Source organism: Zerene cesonia, chromosome 10 (genome assembly GCF_012273895.1).
Source record: "Zerene cesonia ecotype Mississippi chromosome 10, Zerene_cesonia_1.1, whole genome shotgun sequence".
NCBI classification, from domain to species: domain Eukaryota; kingdom Metazoa; phylum Arthropoda; class Insecta; order Lepidoptera; family Pieridae; genus Zerene; species Zerene cesonia.
Window position 1 is genome coordinate 6,313,469 of NC_052111.1, and position 18,110 is coordinate 6,331,578.

Genomic DNA, 18,110 nt, shown 5'->3' on the forward strand with positions numbered 1-18,110 from the left:
ATAAAAAGAACCATTCATATTACATAGGTATTTATGTTGAACTTGCTCTTATACGTAAACGTTAGTAAATTATTTTCATTAATCAGGATAATTAGATAAGCTCATGAAATTATTATTTATTTAATTCGTTATTGTACATGACAAACGACAACACACATAGACACAATTACATATACCAAGAATATAGTACAATTGGCGGCCTTATCACTGTGCAGTGATCCTACCAGGCAACCGCGGGCTGAAATAAACAGAAAATGGTTGAGAAATAAACCTATTTTATTTATTTCTTAATCCATAAACTTTAATAAGATGTTTTACAGAGCAATCACTACCATAACCATTTTAGTAAACACAAATTTTTATATCAAATTATCCTTATCCTATATTGTCTGTAAAAAATATATTAGATCTCAAAGAAGATAATGATAGGTGTACGAACATTTAATGAGCTCCATATCTTTTCGGTTTGCATAGAATATATTACATGTAAGTATATCTGAAATGTATTTCATAAAACCTTTTTACGGCGCCCGAGTCACGGTTTACTCACTTTGTTATGTGGTCTTAAAACAGTTGGACGTTTTCCTCGTCTATTTCATATTTTGCTTAAGAACTGGTAAGTTGTCGCAATTTTCCTGTATATGATTTCCTCTAGTGAATTTAAAAATGTATGCAACCTTTGAGAACCTGCGGTTCATCATTTGTTATAATTTTTGGCAAAAAGCAAGCTTGTAACAACATAAATATGTAAGATAATTAATTTACATTTATAAATAAACATTATTTAAGTCTTTCTGTATGAAGCATGTATATGAAATACGCCTATAATAATATAAAACAACTCTTAAGTAACGGTTAAGTACTGTATTTAGACAACTAAGTACATACTTTGTTTGTAATGCTCAGTATATTGTCATTAAGTTCCTAATTTTATCGATAATATAATTAAGATTGATAAAGCAGCGCTCGAAGTATTTGTTAAAATTATAATTTCACAGTTCATTATTGTACAAAATTGCCATCATTTGTTGGAAAGTAGTAAGTCCTTTCGTTATATTTTCCTTTATTTTATACAAACCTTTGAAAAATATACTTTATAAGATGAATATTTTAGAAACAATAAACCCGACTTGTAGCTTTTTACACGCTTTTTATTAGCTTCACCTGTATGTTTGTTTGTATGTTTGTTTGTATGTTTGTTTGTATGTTTGTTTGTATGTTTGTTTGTAACCGACTTCTTTGGGCGCGATTTTGACCCACTTTAAACGGCCAGATTTCGTTCAAACTTTGTAGATTTATTGAGGACCGATGACAATACACTAATTTGATAAAATTATTCCATTTTTTAATTTGCAAAATATGATTTTTGTTAAAGCGTGTTTTTTAGTTTTTTTTTAAACTAATATTTATTAGAAGTTACATATAAGAAATGTAAAGTACGGTTAATTATTAGTTTTATTGTCATGATCTTTTGAATGTCAATGTAAATCTTTCATTTGATATCCGTATTGAGAGTACGCAAAAAATCAGAAATTTTATACATTCTGATAAATTTTTATACTGCATATGTATAGCTTATGTTACTATCAGAAATTTTGACGATTACAAACGACATCAAGTACGTCAAAATCCGTCCAGCAGGGCATATGCCAAAAATATGGACATACATAGACACATACATGCATAAATACATGATATGTATACATACATACATATGCCTGAAAAACATTAGCCTATTTGGACGGGTAATGACATTGACACTGACACTGACATATCCATAATACGTCAAAATCAGTCTCGCAGAATGGGTTGTAGGGGGTGTCATAGAAATGGGCATATGTAGTCATTTACATAAAATACATTTTATATGCATAAATTGCCATTACACACGCTTGAAAATTATTACCCTCCTTCGATCAGTCGGATAAAAAACGTGCATATCTCATGTGTAAAACTGATTACCAGCAGATTAGCAGTAATTGGCTTGTAGTTTAATAACCATAAAATGAAATAATTGCTATAAAGTATATACACAATCTAATTTTGTAAACATCATCATCAGAGCATGCATGTACGAGAGTCAAACAAATAATTTGATTTCCCCAGTAACAGAAAGTTGTCATTAGTAAAGTTTTAACTGCAGAGCTTTCGAATGTGGCATGTATACTATGATGACGACGATTTTAAAGCGCCTTTTTTAATCGAATTAGCAAAATCGTAGAGAGCCTATAAAAAATAGTATATTCTACAATTTTATAGAAGCATTACACGAAGAATAAGGTAAAATCTGTGCGTTTGAGTTTTCTTGAATAAATTGGCAAACGCAGTAGAATAAAACAAAGATGATGATAAGAATCCAACCAGTTTGTAATAAATGCACTGCCTACAGAAATATGTCCATAGTTCGAAATATAAAAATACTCTGACCTATTACAATAACTGGTTCCCAAAGAAACCCACGCTGTGTCCTTCTTGCGAATACTTTATATTAATCTTCTTGTTATGTAGATTGCCTCCGATGCGCATTTATTCTTGACGTAGTTATTTTTTATATAATATCACATTTTCCTTAAGTATTCGCCTTTACTAAGCCGTTAGAATTAAGGATTTTTATAAGTATAATACGTTTACGATACGATAGAATACGTTACTTAAACTGAGTTTTATTTCTATCATATGAACTTAGTGCTTCTGTTTCCATTATTCATTATATAATGTTTCGTTCAAATAGTTGAACAAACAATGCTCTATGTTCAAAAAATTGAGCTTTGTAAGCCAAATTCGAGGCGATTCTGAAAAGTCCAACAACAATAACATTTAACATAATTTCGTCATACATTTTCATTGTTGCAATACATTTTTCAGACGTGTTTTCACTGTTTCCACGAACGATTAGTGACAGTGTTTGTTCAGCTTGTTCTTTAAATAACAGTTGATTCTTAATGTGGTATTATTTTATACATTTTCAGTATACGGTAAGCTGTCCAAATTGCAAACGTGAATAAAGATGGGGTTCAGATATACCTTATGTTTTTTAACGATTGCATCAGTGCATGGTGAGTTTTAAATAATTTAATTAACAACGTTAGGAAAATATTTTAGTTTGAGGCTTTTGGGCGCAGTGTTTGTATGATTTCTATTTATCCTACTGTTCAATTTTTTGTTCCTTATATTGCTATTTCGCGTACAATATTATCAAGCCGCCATAAATGCTTCTTTTACTTCCTTTAAATATGAAATAAGCAGACAGAATTAGAATCTATGAAACGAAAATAACATTCAAATAATTTAGATAAACAAAATTCTAAAATTTATTTGAACGTTAGCTTTTGATATGGCTAATTGTATTGTATTCTTATTTTCAGCTATAAATCAGTATCAAAATAATCAATATCAAAATAATTATGCTAACTTTGCAAGGTGAGATTTTTGCTTTTAATTTACTGCAAATACAATAAGGAAAATAACTAACATTATCTTGTAATCTTATAAACTCTAGACTCAATGTTTCCAGCATTAACAAATAATATAACGCTGCTAAGTGAGTCCCTTTTGATTTTTGTAAAGAAAGAAATTAATAGTAGGAGTATTTTTATGGTATTTTTATTTAAAAGTTTTCCTTGTTCATGATCATTTATAGAACGCTCTTAAATAATAATCTATTTTGGGTAAATCCGTATCGAATTCAGTTTTTTTTTATTTTGTCCGTTATTTTAAATTCCTTAAATAGGAAAATAGATTAGGTACCAAATGACAGCAAAAGGTTATATTGTTTGTGTTCTACGAATTCATTTTCTACATAACTAATGATATGTAAAATTAAATTTATTGTCTTTTTTCCTTTATTGAATCACTTAGTAATAATATAATCTTCATGTTTCAGAAATCAAGCATATCAGGTAAGCGAATATACTGATTTACCTTTTTCATTTCTATCATGTTATATCAAGTATGCCATTTAATATATTTTTGTTTTTCAGCGATCACAAATCCCACAAATAGCGATGCCCAATATCCCCCCTTTAATTTTCCCTAACTTCGCCCCCATGCCTCCGTTTTCCCCTCAAGACCTTATCAATAGACAGCTCGGACCAGGTTCAAATTATAACGGAGTGGCTATATCATCATCGAGTTCGTCAAAAACGGATCAATACGGGAATATTGTATCGACAGGTGGGACGAAAATTATCACCAATGATAATGGACTTGTTAAGGAATATAACTGTAAGTTATCAAAATCAAAAAATAATGCGACAGTCTATATATGCAATTAGTTAACTAGTTTAAAGCAATTCTTTGTGCAAACAGAATAAATTAATTTTGTATTCATAATTGCTTTTAAAGTTCATAATCAAATCCCGATAATAAAAATTATATTATGATAATCATTACTTCAAATTAAACAATATTTTACCTACTTATAACGGAATACAACCTCAATTAGGGCTGTTAATGTTAGGACCGGCAAAATAAAAAATGTAAAGAGGTTTAATATAGGAATAACTTTAGTTTTGTAACGCATTGTAAAAGGAATTTCATTCGGCAAACGCTTATGATAGGTGAAGGCAAACTAGCAAATGCGTCACCACATTACTGTGTAATAATAAAGGACTACGATTTGATTATTTTGTGTAGTCAGAGAAAATATTAGTTCTGTTATAATTAGTGTAAGATAACCATTTTTAGATGTCCCTTCAACATATACAAATATGTCTTATATGTGTATTTTTAAGAGAACAAGGCATGGTTGAAATGAATTAACAATCATTAAATACAGATATATTGATGGAATATATGTAATAATATTATTTATTTTCGTTCCAGATGGCGATGCTCCCAATACTAACATTATGTAAGTATTCATTTAGGTAGAAAACATGTGTTTCCATCGAAAATATTCATAACAATCTTTTATGTATAATTTCCCTACCTATGTAATTATTCCTCAATCTGCAAAACCATTGAACCGATTTTGATAAAACTTGCACTGATTCTTAAGCACGTGCATAACACAACAAAAAAGAAATGGATTCAATCTCATTTATAAGATTTGAGTTACGCAACACTAATATGAAATGAAAATGTTTGTCGGTTAAACGCCTTAACTATAAAAACATTACTCTTGGCTGACATTTACCTGCAGTGGGAACAACAATTAACTGAACACGATGGCACTTTACTGAAAAAATAGTCCATTAACGATATTTATTTGTAGATAAATAAAGATTTATGGACTGTTCCTTTGTTTCAGATACTCATCGGTAAGCAAAAATTAATATTGATGAAGATAATATATGCAATGAACTGTCTCCAAACAAATTTATAAATATATTCGGTTTTTTAATTTCAAAGAGGCTATTAACAGTATTAAATAGTTGTAAATATTAAGTGAATAAATAAAGATTTGTATATTATAGGATTAACTTTTTTTCAGTTTTCTCAACCTCGATTACAAAAGGTAAGAAGAGTTAGATTCGATTGCTTTGCATGATCCTACTATCCTACTAATATTATAAATGCGAAAGTTTGTAAGGATGTGTGTTTGTTTGTTACTCTTTCACGCAAAATCTACTCAACCGATTGCAATGATATTTGGTACATAGACAGCTGGACAATTGGATTAATATATAGGCAACATTTTATCCCGATATTCCTACGGGATACGGACTTACGCGGATGAAACCGCGGGGCGCAGCTAGTAGAATAATATGCGATAATAACATCTTTTTTCGTTTGATAGTTTGGTTCTGGTGTTAGTTATTAATTTCAATTTAGAAATTGTGATTTGTTTTCATGATTATACTCTTCAGATACTACATTAAGACAGCTGTATATGTTATAAGACTACTCTTGTGATTCTCAGAATTTTCAGAAGTATTTGATATTGCTATACATCAGGTATTATTACAGTAATTAGGTAGTCTAAAGTCTAAAGCGCATTATATTTTTCACTTAACAAGAATCACACATAAACACAAGAAATATCGCTTAAAGGGAAAGCACATATAATAAGCGTATATTATTCGACTTTGATAATTCATCTATCTTTTACGTCGTAACGGACTTATATCCTGCTATGAATATGGTCTGGAGATAGGTAGGACGCCTGAATGATATAGCACGCTTTTATTAGCTTCGCCCGTTTGTTGTATTTAATTTTTAATTTAATTATATTAATTATATTAATTAATTTTATTTTAATTATATTTATTAATGAGATACTTTAGCCACGAGGGATGAAGCCGCGAATAACTGATAGCACTATCTAATATTTGGAAAAATTTGGACTGACTAATTAATAACTAATTAATTTTCTCTTTTCTTTTTACAACTTACAACTCTTCAATAGATTGAAACATAAATAAGCTATCTGGTAAAGAAAGTTCTGTATTGGATTTTTCCCAAAACTGTGCGTGATTTCACTTCTTTTTGTTCCTAGCCATTCGCTCCTATACCTCCAATCAAGCCGGTGAACCCTGAAATCATATCGAGGTTTAAGCCCGGTCAAAACGAGGAGTTCCAGGGGAGGTCTATCATGACTTCTTACCACGAAAGCAACATCAATGGTGCTAAAACAGGCGGCGGTATTGCCACCATTATCGACAATGATAACGGAAGAGTTCAACAAAAAACATACAAATATGGAGACTTAAAAGACGATTATGATGTATGAGGTTTATATATAATATTTTATGTAACGATTATAACATTGAATTATTGTGTAAGCTCTCTGTGTGTGTAATTTTGTTCCCTATATTGTATTTTTTTTACTTTTATAATAAAGGGCGTTATTATAATTTGTTATGTGTGTATTTATTTTGTTTGATCCTAGCAACAGAACCTAGATTCAGTGCTACAATATTTTAAAAAAGAAATAAATGAAAATAATATAATATTTATCACAAGTAGGTTTCATTGTGCATACGAACTTGTGATAAAATAGTTTATTTAACCCTCGTAGAAAATCAAAATGTAAAATGTTTGTAGTTTGTGCTGAAGTGGGACACAATACCTAAAGACTAGTTAGTATGTCGAAATATGGCTGTGTAAAAACTCGGAAATCAATACCTGATAAAAATAATAATTTGAACTGAAGTTGAAAAATCAACACCAACTTAGCAAATTCCATGAAATATTATGGATAAAATATTTTTTTAAATACACAGATGGCAGGGTTAACTATTAGTTTGAACGTAAACAGAATGTACTGAGACCTGTTAATTATTCCACAAAATTGAACTTATTTAATCTAAGTTAAGATGTCGCGTATTGCGTGTGAAATGCATTCTATGAATTCTATGATTAATCTATGATTTGATGAGTTTTAACAATTCATGAAAAGTGGTTTGTATATAAAGTGACAGTTTTTTTATCAGCCAAAACATTGAATCACGAGATATTTGTTGGTAAAAATCAATTGTGTTTACTTTCAGTACTGAAATGTTTTTCAGGTTTACTACGTGCAAGGCCTAATCTGCACAGCCTACACACACTAATATAAGCAATATTAAAGCAAAACAAGTCTTAGATTAAAGATCTGCATAACGTAATAAAGAGTGATATAATATTCAGTTAAAATGATACAACTGCTATTTGTTTTATATAAATTTCTGGCACCTATGAGAATAGTCATAGCAAAAGTTATATTATTAAATATGCCTCAATATTATATTAATTATCTGAAAATAAGTTTAGAGCGCGATATTCAAACTTTTTTTTTTAGATAAAATCTCAAATAATCAAAAATTATAATATATTTTACACAGTTTTGTAAACATTATAGGGCCTATAAAGTATTATACAATAACATAACATATTATTAAAACCAATTACTGCATAACGTCAAAATTTTATGAAACGTAGAGTAAATGATCGCAATAACTACAAGGATGGCGAAAACAATGGCAGTTCTTTGAAAATTATGGATACCAATACATCACTAATAGACAAAGAATAATTCTGCTCAAGGTTACTTGTTCATAGATACTATATAAATTTCCGAAATTTTTGCAACAATCATCATAGTTCTGAAATTCATCGCTCGTCATATACCGCAGTTTGGGACCGCATACAATCAAAATGAAAGCCATCACAATATTTCTCTTATGCCTCACATTAACGTATGGTGCTACAAGTAAGTTTCTGTCTATTATTCTTATTACCTGAAATTCAAAGCATTTGATATATTGGTATTTAATTTTCAAATTGTGTCGTCTGATGGTAAGCGAACAGCACCGCCCCTTTTATACATTTTTATCTATAGTGGATAAGGTATAAGTGTAAGTAAAGTTTGCTCAGTTCCCAACCTATTTTTTTTAGTAAATTTACATTTACCTTAATATTTTTCAGTTGTTAAGCGAGAAGCTCGAGAAGAAGGCCGGGAAAATCGCAGGTTTGCTTTGTTACTACTAGCTAGATTTGACGCTTCTTGTAATTATATATAGAACTTTGTAAATTTTGTTTAATTTACATCTGATATACTTATAATGAAAAAAAGTTCGGTGAATAAATTAACAATAATTTTGTATTTCAGAGTTGAGGGTGTTGAATCAGAGAATAAGGAATCGGAATACCAGAGAAATGAAGACGAAGGCCATGAAGAAGAAAATAATGGTCATGAGGACAAAGAATCCGAAGATGGTGAGGATCAAGAAGAGAACGGTGAAGAAGTAAAGGGTGGAGGTGAACGTAAAGAAGAAGAGAACGGTGAAGAAGGTGATGAAGGGGAAGGTAAAGATGATGATGATGAAGAAGAATCAAATAAAGGTAGTGAAAAGAAAGAAGGCGAAGGAAAGGATAAAGACGAGGGCGAGATAAAGTCGGAAAAAGACAATGTGAGTGAAGATAAGTTCAATTTTTTTGGGCCTTTTACACATACGAGTATGTTTAATGCACTATAATTTATAAATAAATATAGTGAATAAGAACATTTAATCCTGAATCGTTTTACATTTAAATTTGTATATAGCATTTTATATATGCCTACAAAAGGTATATGTAGGCCAGAGGACAATTTTGTAAATAAAATATAACAATGCTATAATGTTACACATTATTACCTTTCGTTCCCAGTTTATTACTTTATCCACTTTATTAAAAACAAGCTCTTCACCTCGGCTTCACCCGGCCTATTTTACTCACTGACTTTCCAGCCTTTTAATGGTGAAAGAATTTTTGAAATCGATCCGGTAGTTTTTGCATGTTAATGTTACATTTATATAAAACTGCGAAAGTTTACTCTTTATGACTTTATAACTTCTTTATTGATATTAAAATAATAAATTATTTTTATTATTAACTTTCAGGAATCTAGTGACAATGCAGATATTTACATCGTTCCTGTGCCAGTAGAAATATATGAGACTGACGTTATCCCAGTAGCATCCTACGATATAATTAATTAATATGAATAAGAAAATATATGTATTATTTATATGAAATAATGTTTCCTGTTATTAATTGTTGACGTAATTAATTTGAGTAATAAGCTACTGAATGATGATTAATTTCTAGTTGTATCATGTGTATAATAAAGATAATTAATGAATATTTATAGTTTTTTGTAATTAATTTGGTGAATTTTGTTAAACATCATCTGGAGGGATGAATTTCCGCATCTTGGTATTCTACACAATTTCAAAATCATTTTTGTACGATCTCTGAAAAATCTTCATTTTTGAAAAAAAAAAATGCGAAAAAGTAAAATACATTGGATACATATAACTTCTATAAGAAAAAGATGAAAAACAATTTCTTGAGAAGGAGAAAAATTAACCTTTGTAAGCCGGCTAAGTAAAAGGTGTAAAACTAAGGAAAAAAATGAAAATTGAAAGGAGAGCAAACAAAATTAAAAACCATTTGTTTGAATAGGAGGTACTACCGGGGGTATCAATGGTGTACCTTGTAATTAACCAATACTGAGTTACTTCTTTTGGTATTAAAAATACTTTTTCCTTTTTCGTCCTTCCAATTATTTTTCCTACCTATTGACTATATAAGTAATGAAAAATTTTTTGAATGTGCTTGAAAATTCTGTAAGAATGTCTATTTACTATCACGTCTTACTTATCTATGGATAACATATGCCTTCTCCCATTCCATATTAATTGCGTTTACAGAAATATTGTTGCATGCAAATTTCAGCCAAATTCAATGACAAATAAATTTAAACAAACCAATTTAGGGTCATCACAAGTCATACATACATTAACATTATAACAATTTATAATTTTTTAAGAATCTTTATAATCAGATTACACCAAGCTATTTAGTATGGCATTCTAGAGAAAGTGTATTTTTTGCTACCATAAATGACGATTACATTTTAAATTATCCAAGCCATAAAAAATGTATTTTGACAACAGACAAAAGTGGCAAGACATAATTCTCTATGTATGAAATATATATGTTACTGATTTTTCATATATCGTATTGGAAAAATCACGTAGTTAATTTAAAATGAAATGGGAGGCCCGAGTCCCCGCAGTGGGAACATATATGGACTGATGATGATTATGATGATGCATTGATACAATTCTAGAAATTATTTGATATGATGATGGAAAATACAGAGCAGAATAAACATTATTATAAGTATGTTTTTTATTATAACCATAATGTTTACTTCCATCAATTAGAATATATATCGATATTAACGATTTAATGTCGAGACTTACGCTCCAGGTAAAAACAGTATGTTTCCCTTCACCGATTCGAGCACCGGGTGATGTGATATCCAATCACACTATATCACACTAATATTATAAATGTGAAAGTTTGTTTGTTTGGATGTTTGTCAATCACGCTGAAACTACTGAACGGATTTTGATGAAATTTGGTATACATACAGGGTATGAGGCTGACTATGGAATCGGATTACTTTTAACCCGATTAAATGCTCCCTTGGGATAAAACAAGAATCTTAATATCCCAGCGGAGCCGGGACGGGGGTCTAATGTGCAAATAAATTCAAAAATCTATTTATTTCTTGCAAACTCGTCTGGTCTCGAACTTTTCGATTGAAGTCCGAGATCGTAAGCAACTGAGAAAATATATAATAACCATATTCTAGTCACATCACTTTTTGTAACGCGTGTTTGTCAATTGAAATTATATCGATGACTGTAGAGTTTAGCCGATTGACGTGTTCGTACCTAATGATAAATACATTTGAACGATACTTCATCCTTTACAAAGTCAATGAATGCATTCTTATTCAAATCGCTTAAAATTCGTTTACGACATAAACAACCTTCAGTGACACGCTGTGACAAATGTGAAACTTTCAGCTGTCGAAAGAAAAATGAAACCCAACAACGAGTTATTAATTTGAGATTTTCCAAAGGTTTCCGAGAAACTGAATAATTTTTCTTTACAAAAGGATATTGTCGAAAACACATCGTCATGCCTGCGAATATATTTCTTTTGTTTGATAAACATATTCATATATATTAGCCGGTGGACGGAACCTGATAACATAGCAATTTTAAATCTCGCATAGACCGGTCAATCGAGTGCTGGAGTGGATTAAACGTTGTGGCGTATTAAAATGTCTAAATTATTCCTATTGTGTTTAGTGGCTATATGCGCTGTTCTGGTTGAAGGTAAACCATCAATTTTTCATGTAAACTGCGTGTAGGTAGGGTCTATTTGACTTCAAAATTACATACGATTTTAAATTTAACTCCACCTACTAAAATCATCTCATGTAGTCAATCTATTGGAAGCAAAGTAATGGCGGCGTAATTTCGTAATGTTGTTTTAGAATTAAAAAAATATGTGTTCAAATACACGAGTACGTTTAATTTTCTGAAACTCAATTATTTTTTACAGTCGATACGCGTAGAGATAACATAGTAATATTACTTCTATAATACTGTAACTAAAGGCTAGTTTCTTAGTTACAATTAAAGATTAGGAAAAAAATATATATTTGCCTGAGTGAATATATTGTAGGTATAATTTTTGGTGTTCATTAATTAAGATATTACATAAGTTAATATTATACGTAGCAAAACTGATAAACATTCCTTCTCCGTTATTCTACTCTTAATATATTTGGAGTAAACGTTCAAGTAACAGATGTATTATTTGAAATATAAGTTGCCAAAATAAAGATAACGGTAGCTTTTCGCCCGCGTAGTTAAAGAAATTTCACATGGAAATGAGATGTTTCACGGCGTTAAAAAGTAGCCCACCTCTTACAAAAGTCTCCACTCACAAAATCTAGTTACAAAAATCATTATATTATGAAATTGCTCCATTGCGACGTGAAATTACACGAACCAACACATTTTCGCATTTATAATATTGTAGTAAGGAATTTCAAGGAGGTTCTATCTTCCCAGGAGCGTTTCGGCTTTTGAATTTTGGATATTTCTTTATTTCTCTGTGTGCTGAATACAGCATTGAATTTTTGCGTTCTTTAGTGACTTTTATTAGACTTTTGTTAAATTTAATAAATATGGCAGTTGAGCATCTTGCCCTAGATCCTTCAAGCAATTGGTAATAATCCAGAGCCGGCACTCATAATTTTGTCAACAAACGTCTAGATTTGTTGTTTTTATAGGTATATTCAGAGAGTAAGAAATATTGCTCATAACAATAATCATGCTCTTAAGACGTGCGAGAAATTATCGCGAAAATGTCTATATCCATTAGTTATACTAGATATTTTTGCTGAACTAGGAAGCGCTGGGCCGGTATAAAAAGCAGGTAATTCATAATATTTGTCACCTGCTTTGTTTGCCGAGAGTTCTGATATAACCACACGACGGCCATAATATGTCACGGCCAACCGGCGCTTGACCTCATCGACTTGACAATTTTTTTAATTAATCCTCCTTAAATTTTTTGTATTTTTATGTAGCTACATTGATTGTTAACATTTTATTATAGTATGTGGCTATGGATGTATTACATTTTCATACAATGATATTCTGAAATAATATTTGTTTTTCATATAAATTAATTTATAATATGTTAATAGGTCATGTACTGTTTTACTTTATTGTATAAAGTATTGGTAAAGAAATCAAATTCAAGATCATTTTACAAGACGTTAGATATAGCGTCTCTTAATAGTTAAATTTATTTATGATTCTACCTATTTTCCTAGTGGCAACTCTCATCTATGCCTCCCGTATAATTTTTATTATTTATTACCAGAGCGGAACAAGACTTCGCACTTGTATACATAATAGCCATGATAGTAAGGAAGATGGAAGTTTTCACAATACTAGCAAATACTTACATAAATTTATTTTAAATCCTCGTCATTTAGCGTGATAACATTTTATAAATCGTTATATTCTCTGTAACTTCACGCCACTTAAAGAAACCATGAACATAATTTACAAGTATGTGAATAATGGTGGAACCAATATTAAAATATTTTTGGCGAAAGATTCATTCCGAATGCTGATTGGAATTCTGACTCACTGTTTACTTACGTAAATACAAAGAGAATAAGCTCTCTACGTTAACATATTTCCAGGCAAATATTATAGTGATTTGGGGGTCATTTAACTCTTAATTAGTGTCTAGAAAAGGTCATTTGCGACACATCATCATCATCATCATCAGCCTATATATGATCCCACATCTGGGACAAAGGCCTCCTATGAGGGTTCATGCCACTAATCAATATATAATAATCTACCACGCTGGCCAAGTGCGGCTTGGCAGATGTCACATGTCGTCAAACTTTTGATTCTTGGTTATGCCCGTTTCCTCACGATGTTTTCCTTCACCGTTTTTAAGGAGTGGTGATGTTATCCATATGTGCAGATAAATTGAAAAATCAATTTATTTCCTGCACGCTCGCCCGGTCTCGAACCCTGACTTATCGATTTTGAAGTCCGAGATTCTCACCACTGAGCCACCTCTGCTCATTTGCGACACCCAGTAGCTTAATTTTTAATGTATACATACATATATGATAGAATCATTGCTCATAGCAGTACAACAGCACGCAAGCTTGATTCCTTAAAAAGATAATGCATTAAGTTATCATCTTTGTTTCATTGATTAATATTTAATTATTAATGTTTTAAGGTAATGCATCTAAAAGCTTCAGATTTATGGGTATCTTAAATATTTTTGACACACCACGATATAATTAACCTATATCAATGCCTAGCCTCCTTTTTGTCTCCAGGCACAAACATCATATCATAAAATCACTCCGTTGCAACATTAAGTAAGACAAACATACTAACACTTTTTCAGCTAAGGTATATTGTCCAGATATAACATAGATAGTTATATCTCTCTTATATCTTTATTGCATTCCTTATAACGCGAAATGCATAATGTTCTGTAACGTTCTCTCTCTGAACTTGACAAGATGAGTACTTTATGGGATGATATAATTCGATGTTCATTTAATAAGGCCCATATCGTTTTCCTTACCCGTCCCTGTCTTTTTCTGTTTTTCTCCAATTCTTTCTTAATCCCTTCCCAATTTAAAGTCGGCAATCCATTTGTAGAGGCGTAAGGTCTTCAATGGACCTTATGCCTCTTTAAATGTTCATGGGCGGTGGTAGCGCTTACCATCAGCCGTCCCACCAGCTCTATTGCCGACTGTGACATAAAAAAAAAAATAAAATAAAAATGATCATTGTAGTAGCTTCAAATATACTACTGATAAAGAGCCCAGTGTTTATAACAAATATTGTACAATAAAATGGTCATATTTATTTTACTTGGGATGCATTTATAGATTATATCAATTGTTTTTTTCTTATTACAGGCAATGCCTTCTCAACCCAAGAGTTCCTGCGAGCGGCCGCCAACGGGGACTTCAATACACTACGAAAATTGTATGTTTTATTTATTTTATTATTTTCTTTACAAATGATAAATTATTAATATAATAGATATATAATAGAAAAACAAGAATAATTCAGTTCTTTTTTTTAATTCTTGAAAAAGGAACAGAGATGAATATTATAATAGTAGAGAAAGTTAGTTAATGGAATAAGTTATTCATTGATCGATAAGCAACACGGGTAGTGCATGTAGTTTTGCAAATCTTAACTATTAGTTGCAGCCGGCAGGCTCAGATAATATAATATATGCCGCGGGTTTATTCATGAAGTGCCTTTTTATATTAATCCTAGTAAAAAAGGATTTAGAAATTAATGTAGTAGTATATCTAGCTTATATAGTTCCCCAGCTTGCCCCATTTCAGCAAACTATCACAGATATCACCTCTTTATTCTTTATAGTATCATTCAACTTGAACCGTTTCTATAAAATTTATTTTAAAACGTAATGAATTATAATTTCAGGATCAATCCCGCTGTTGGTCTTGATGACTGGTCGGTAAGTAATATATAAATATAATAATATATAAATAAACACTAAAATATTATAGCACTATAAATAGCAGTTCACATTTGAACTAACGATATTAATAAGGTTATCATTATGGAATTCCATGATTAATTCCTTCCGGGCTGATAACTTGTAGGTACAACGTTTCATCTCTGTGAGTTTGTAGAGCACTGGTCGTCTTTCAAGAACGTAAAAAAAACATTTTATTAGGCTAGTAATTTTTTATTTAAATGTCTTAGATATAGGCAACCCGCCATCTTGAGAAAATTAAAAAGTCAGCTTTTTAGCAGATTAGTATAAATTTTGATTACATTCCATCCTTTAAAGAACGTTAGATTTGCATATACACTTGAAATAATTGCTAAATCATATTATTACAGATTTTATTTGTTACTTTGCAGGGTTTCGGACCGGATCTAAGTGGTAGCGTAGCCAGTCTAAAACCAGGACCTGATACACATGTATACGGACAAGCAGAATCAAGTTATGTCTCATATTCGAATGATAACGGACGCGTTTCCAAGAAAAGCGGAGGTTTTGGAGTAGTTAATAAGGATGGCGAAGTTTCAACTTACAAATTCACCCCAAAGGATATATTCGGATCTACTGAGAGTAATAATAACTACGACCAGCAATAACGTGACAACGTGTGTTTGCTAATATAAACGTACAGGCGTTCAAAATTAGATCCATAAATATTTATACAACGTTGTGAAGGTTTGGAGCTCCCATTGAAAAGAAAACACTCTAAAACTAGAATGCTACATTGCCTATTGTGAGATAAATCCTAAAATTCAAGAAAAAGGGGAACCAAAGACAAAATCTTTCTGTATCAAAAAGTCGTATGTCCGCGATACTATACAATACAAATTACGGATTATTATTGTCATAATAATTATATCATAATTTTTTATATAACTAGTATATTTAGTATCTTGTTTGTAGTTTTAACAATTGTTTATAGTCATTGTATTAATTGTAGTAAATTATTATTAAAGATTAAATTAGTTATTCGTCTCGATTTTAATATCTATTTATTTGGACATCGCCTACTTCAAAATTAATTAGATTCTCATTGGTTTTTCGTTAATCAATAATTTTTCTTCGCAATTTGGAGATCCATTCGTGTGTTTCGATTCATTTCTTTATCGCAATCTCGATTGTAAAATAAAACTATTATACAGTTTTATAAAACAATATTAGCACAGACAATTCTCGTGAGCGTTTGCTAAGAAGAAGGTGTATCGTAGTTGTTGTTGTGTTTGATAGATTCATACAAGTTTGTTGAGCGTTAGGGATGCATGCAGTCATTTTTATTTTTCAACAAATAATACAAGACATCATTACCTATTCTAAAAATAGGAAAAATTGAGTCAAAAATTAATCAGCGGCATGACAAAGATATAGACACGAGTACATTATGATATATCTACGATATTTGCGGTCATGTATTGGGGAAAACGATTAACCACATCGTTACTTAAGTGGAGTTGATATATCGTGATGCGTCTTACTTCGTGGGTCACGATGACTGCGATAATTACATGCAATTAAGTGACGCTGATTCAGCGTTCGGTTGAAACCGCCCAGCCTATTTTATTGTAAAAATATGATATGGTTTTGATTATATGAAGAATATAAATGGTTCACACAACGCTATTTAGTTATAAACATAGCAAATCTATGGAAACTAATCAATTGATAAAAATACTGAACAATAATTTTAATTCATGTATAGTTGATATACATTTATGGACATTGGCCATACAGTACACTCAAGTGCAAATTGTATAACTGAACCGTCACTGAAAGCAGCTCGCGGTGGAAGTTTCGGTAGTCCACTGTTGCAGTGAGAGTTAAACTAGCCCAGGGACCTTTCTCCGAAGACCTTGAATAGGCGTAGAGTCTCCACTTTAAAAAAGAATGTTACAAACCATTGGGTTCTAAGGTCATTTATAAAGAAATGTAATGCTATCAACACATTAAACAACAAAATTCAACAAATGACATAGGTAAAATTTTTTAAAACCATCGAATTATGTCAAGTTGCAATAATTTTGCGTGTTATAAAGTATATAATATTTGAGGATTTTTAAATCTATAACGATTTCCTAGTAAAATCTGTTCTGTTATTTAAGGTGATAAACTTTTATCAATATTTTCGGTGACGAAAGGAAGTTTCTTTAAAATTATGAAATAGTTTCGTGTCTTGCTGATACAGTCACACTATAAAATATTTTACTCTATAACTTATTACCTTGTTGGGCATTTTTTGTCATTTTAATTGAGAGATAAGGTAAACAGAACACATGATATACCGACTATTTAAATGTTAAAATAAAACTTACATACTAAGATTTATTATCAAATCCGATGACATTGATATATACGATTTTATAACAGTCAACAGTGGGTCACAAGTAAGTAATAAATGCACTTATCGATACTCATGACAATAACCTTGATCTCGGAGGATTAAATGTTTGCTAATGATAAACAATGCGCATCGATATTATCACAACGATAGTTATAATGCGATATTTATAACACATGTGGCTAGCAAATTACTTGACCACGTATCTACTCAATGTAACTCTATTACATAAGATGTATATTGTTTCTACATAAATTAGCTTTTGAAATTTTAAAGCTTTACGCGTAAGTCACATAGAAAAGGATTGAATTTTATATCTGTACTAGCGGTCCACCCCGAATTCGCCGGAGATACATATATATAGCCTTCATCAATATATGGCCTATATAAACTGAAA

At 30.8% G+C, this 18,110-nt stretch overlaps 2 protein-coding genes across 3 annotated transcripts; both read left to right on the forward strand.

The window, feature by feature from the left end:
* The first annotated feature begins 511 nt into the window (after positions 1-511).
* On the forward strand, positions 512-6,804 carry LOC119829744. 2 transcript variants are annotated; one of them, XM_038352406.1, is made up of 9 exons: positions 515-616; positions 2,970-3,056; positions 3,366-3,420; positions 3,884-3,899; positions 3,981-4,224; positions 4,825-4,852; positions 5,252-5,261; positions 5,435-5,458; positions 6,440-6,804. In XM_038352406.1, exons 2-9 carry the CDS (start codon positions 3,008-3,010, stop codon positions 6,671-6,673), a joined length of 660 nt encoding a protein of 219 aa, XP_038208334.1. In that variant the 5' UTR covers positions 515-616; positions 2,970-3,007; the 3' UTR covers positions 6,674-6,804. The 2 variants fall into 2 exon arrangements, with proteins under 2 accessions (XP_038208335.1, XP_038208334.1); XM_038352407.1 differs by lacking the exon at positions 5,435-5,458 and having other exon boundaries at positions 512-616.
* A 4,680-nt stretch (positions 6,805-11,484) lies between these two features.
* Positions 11,485-16,360, forward strand: LOC119829609. The gene is made up of 4 exons (XM_038352207.1): positions 11,485-11,603; positions 14,753-14,822; positions 15,294-15,327; positions 15,741-16,360. Exons 1-4 carry the CDS (start codon positions 11,549-11,551, stop codon positions 15,975-15,977), a joined length of 396 nt encoding a protein of 131 aa, XP_038208135.1. The 5' UTR covers positions 11,485-11,548; the 3' UTR covers positions 15,978-16,360.
* Positions 16,361-18,110: the final 1,750 nt, after the last annotated feature.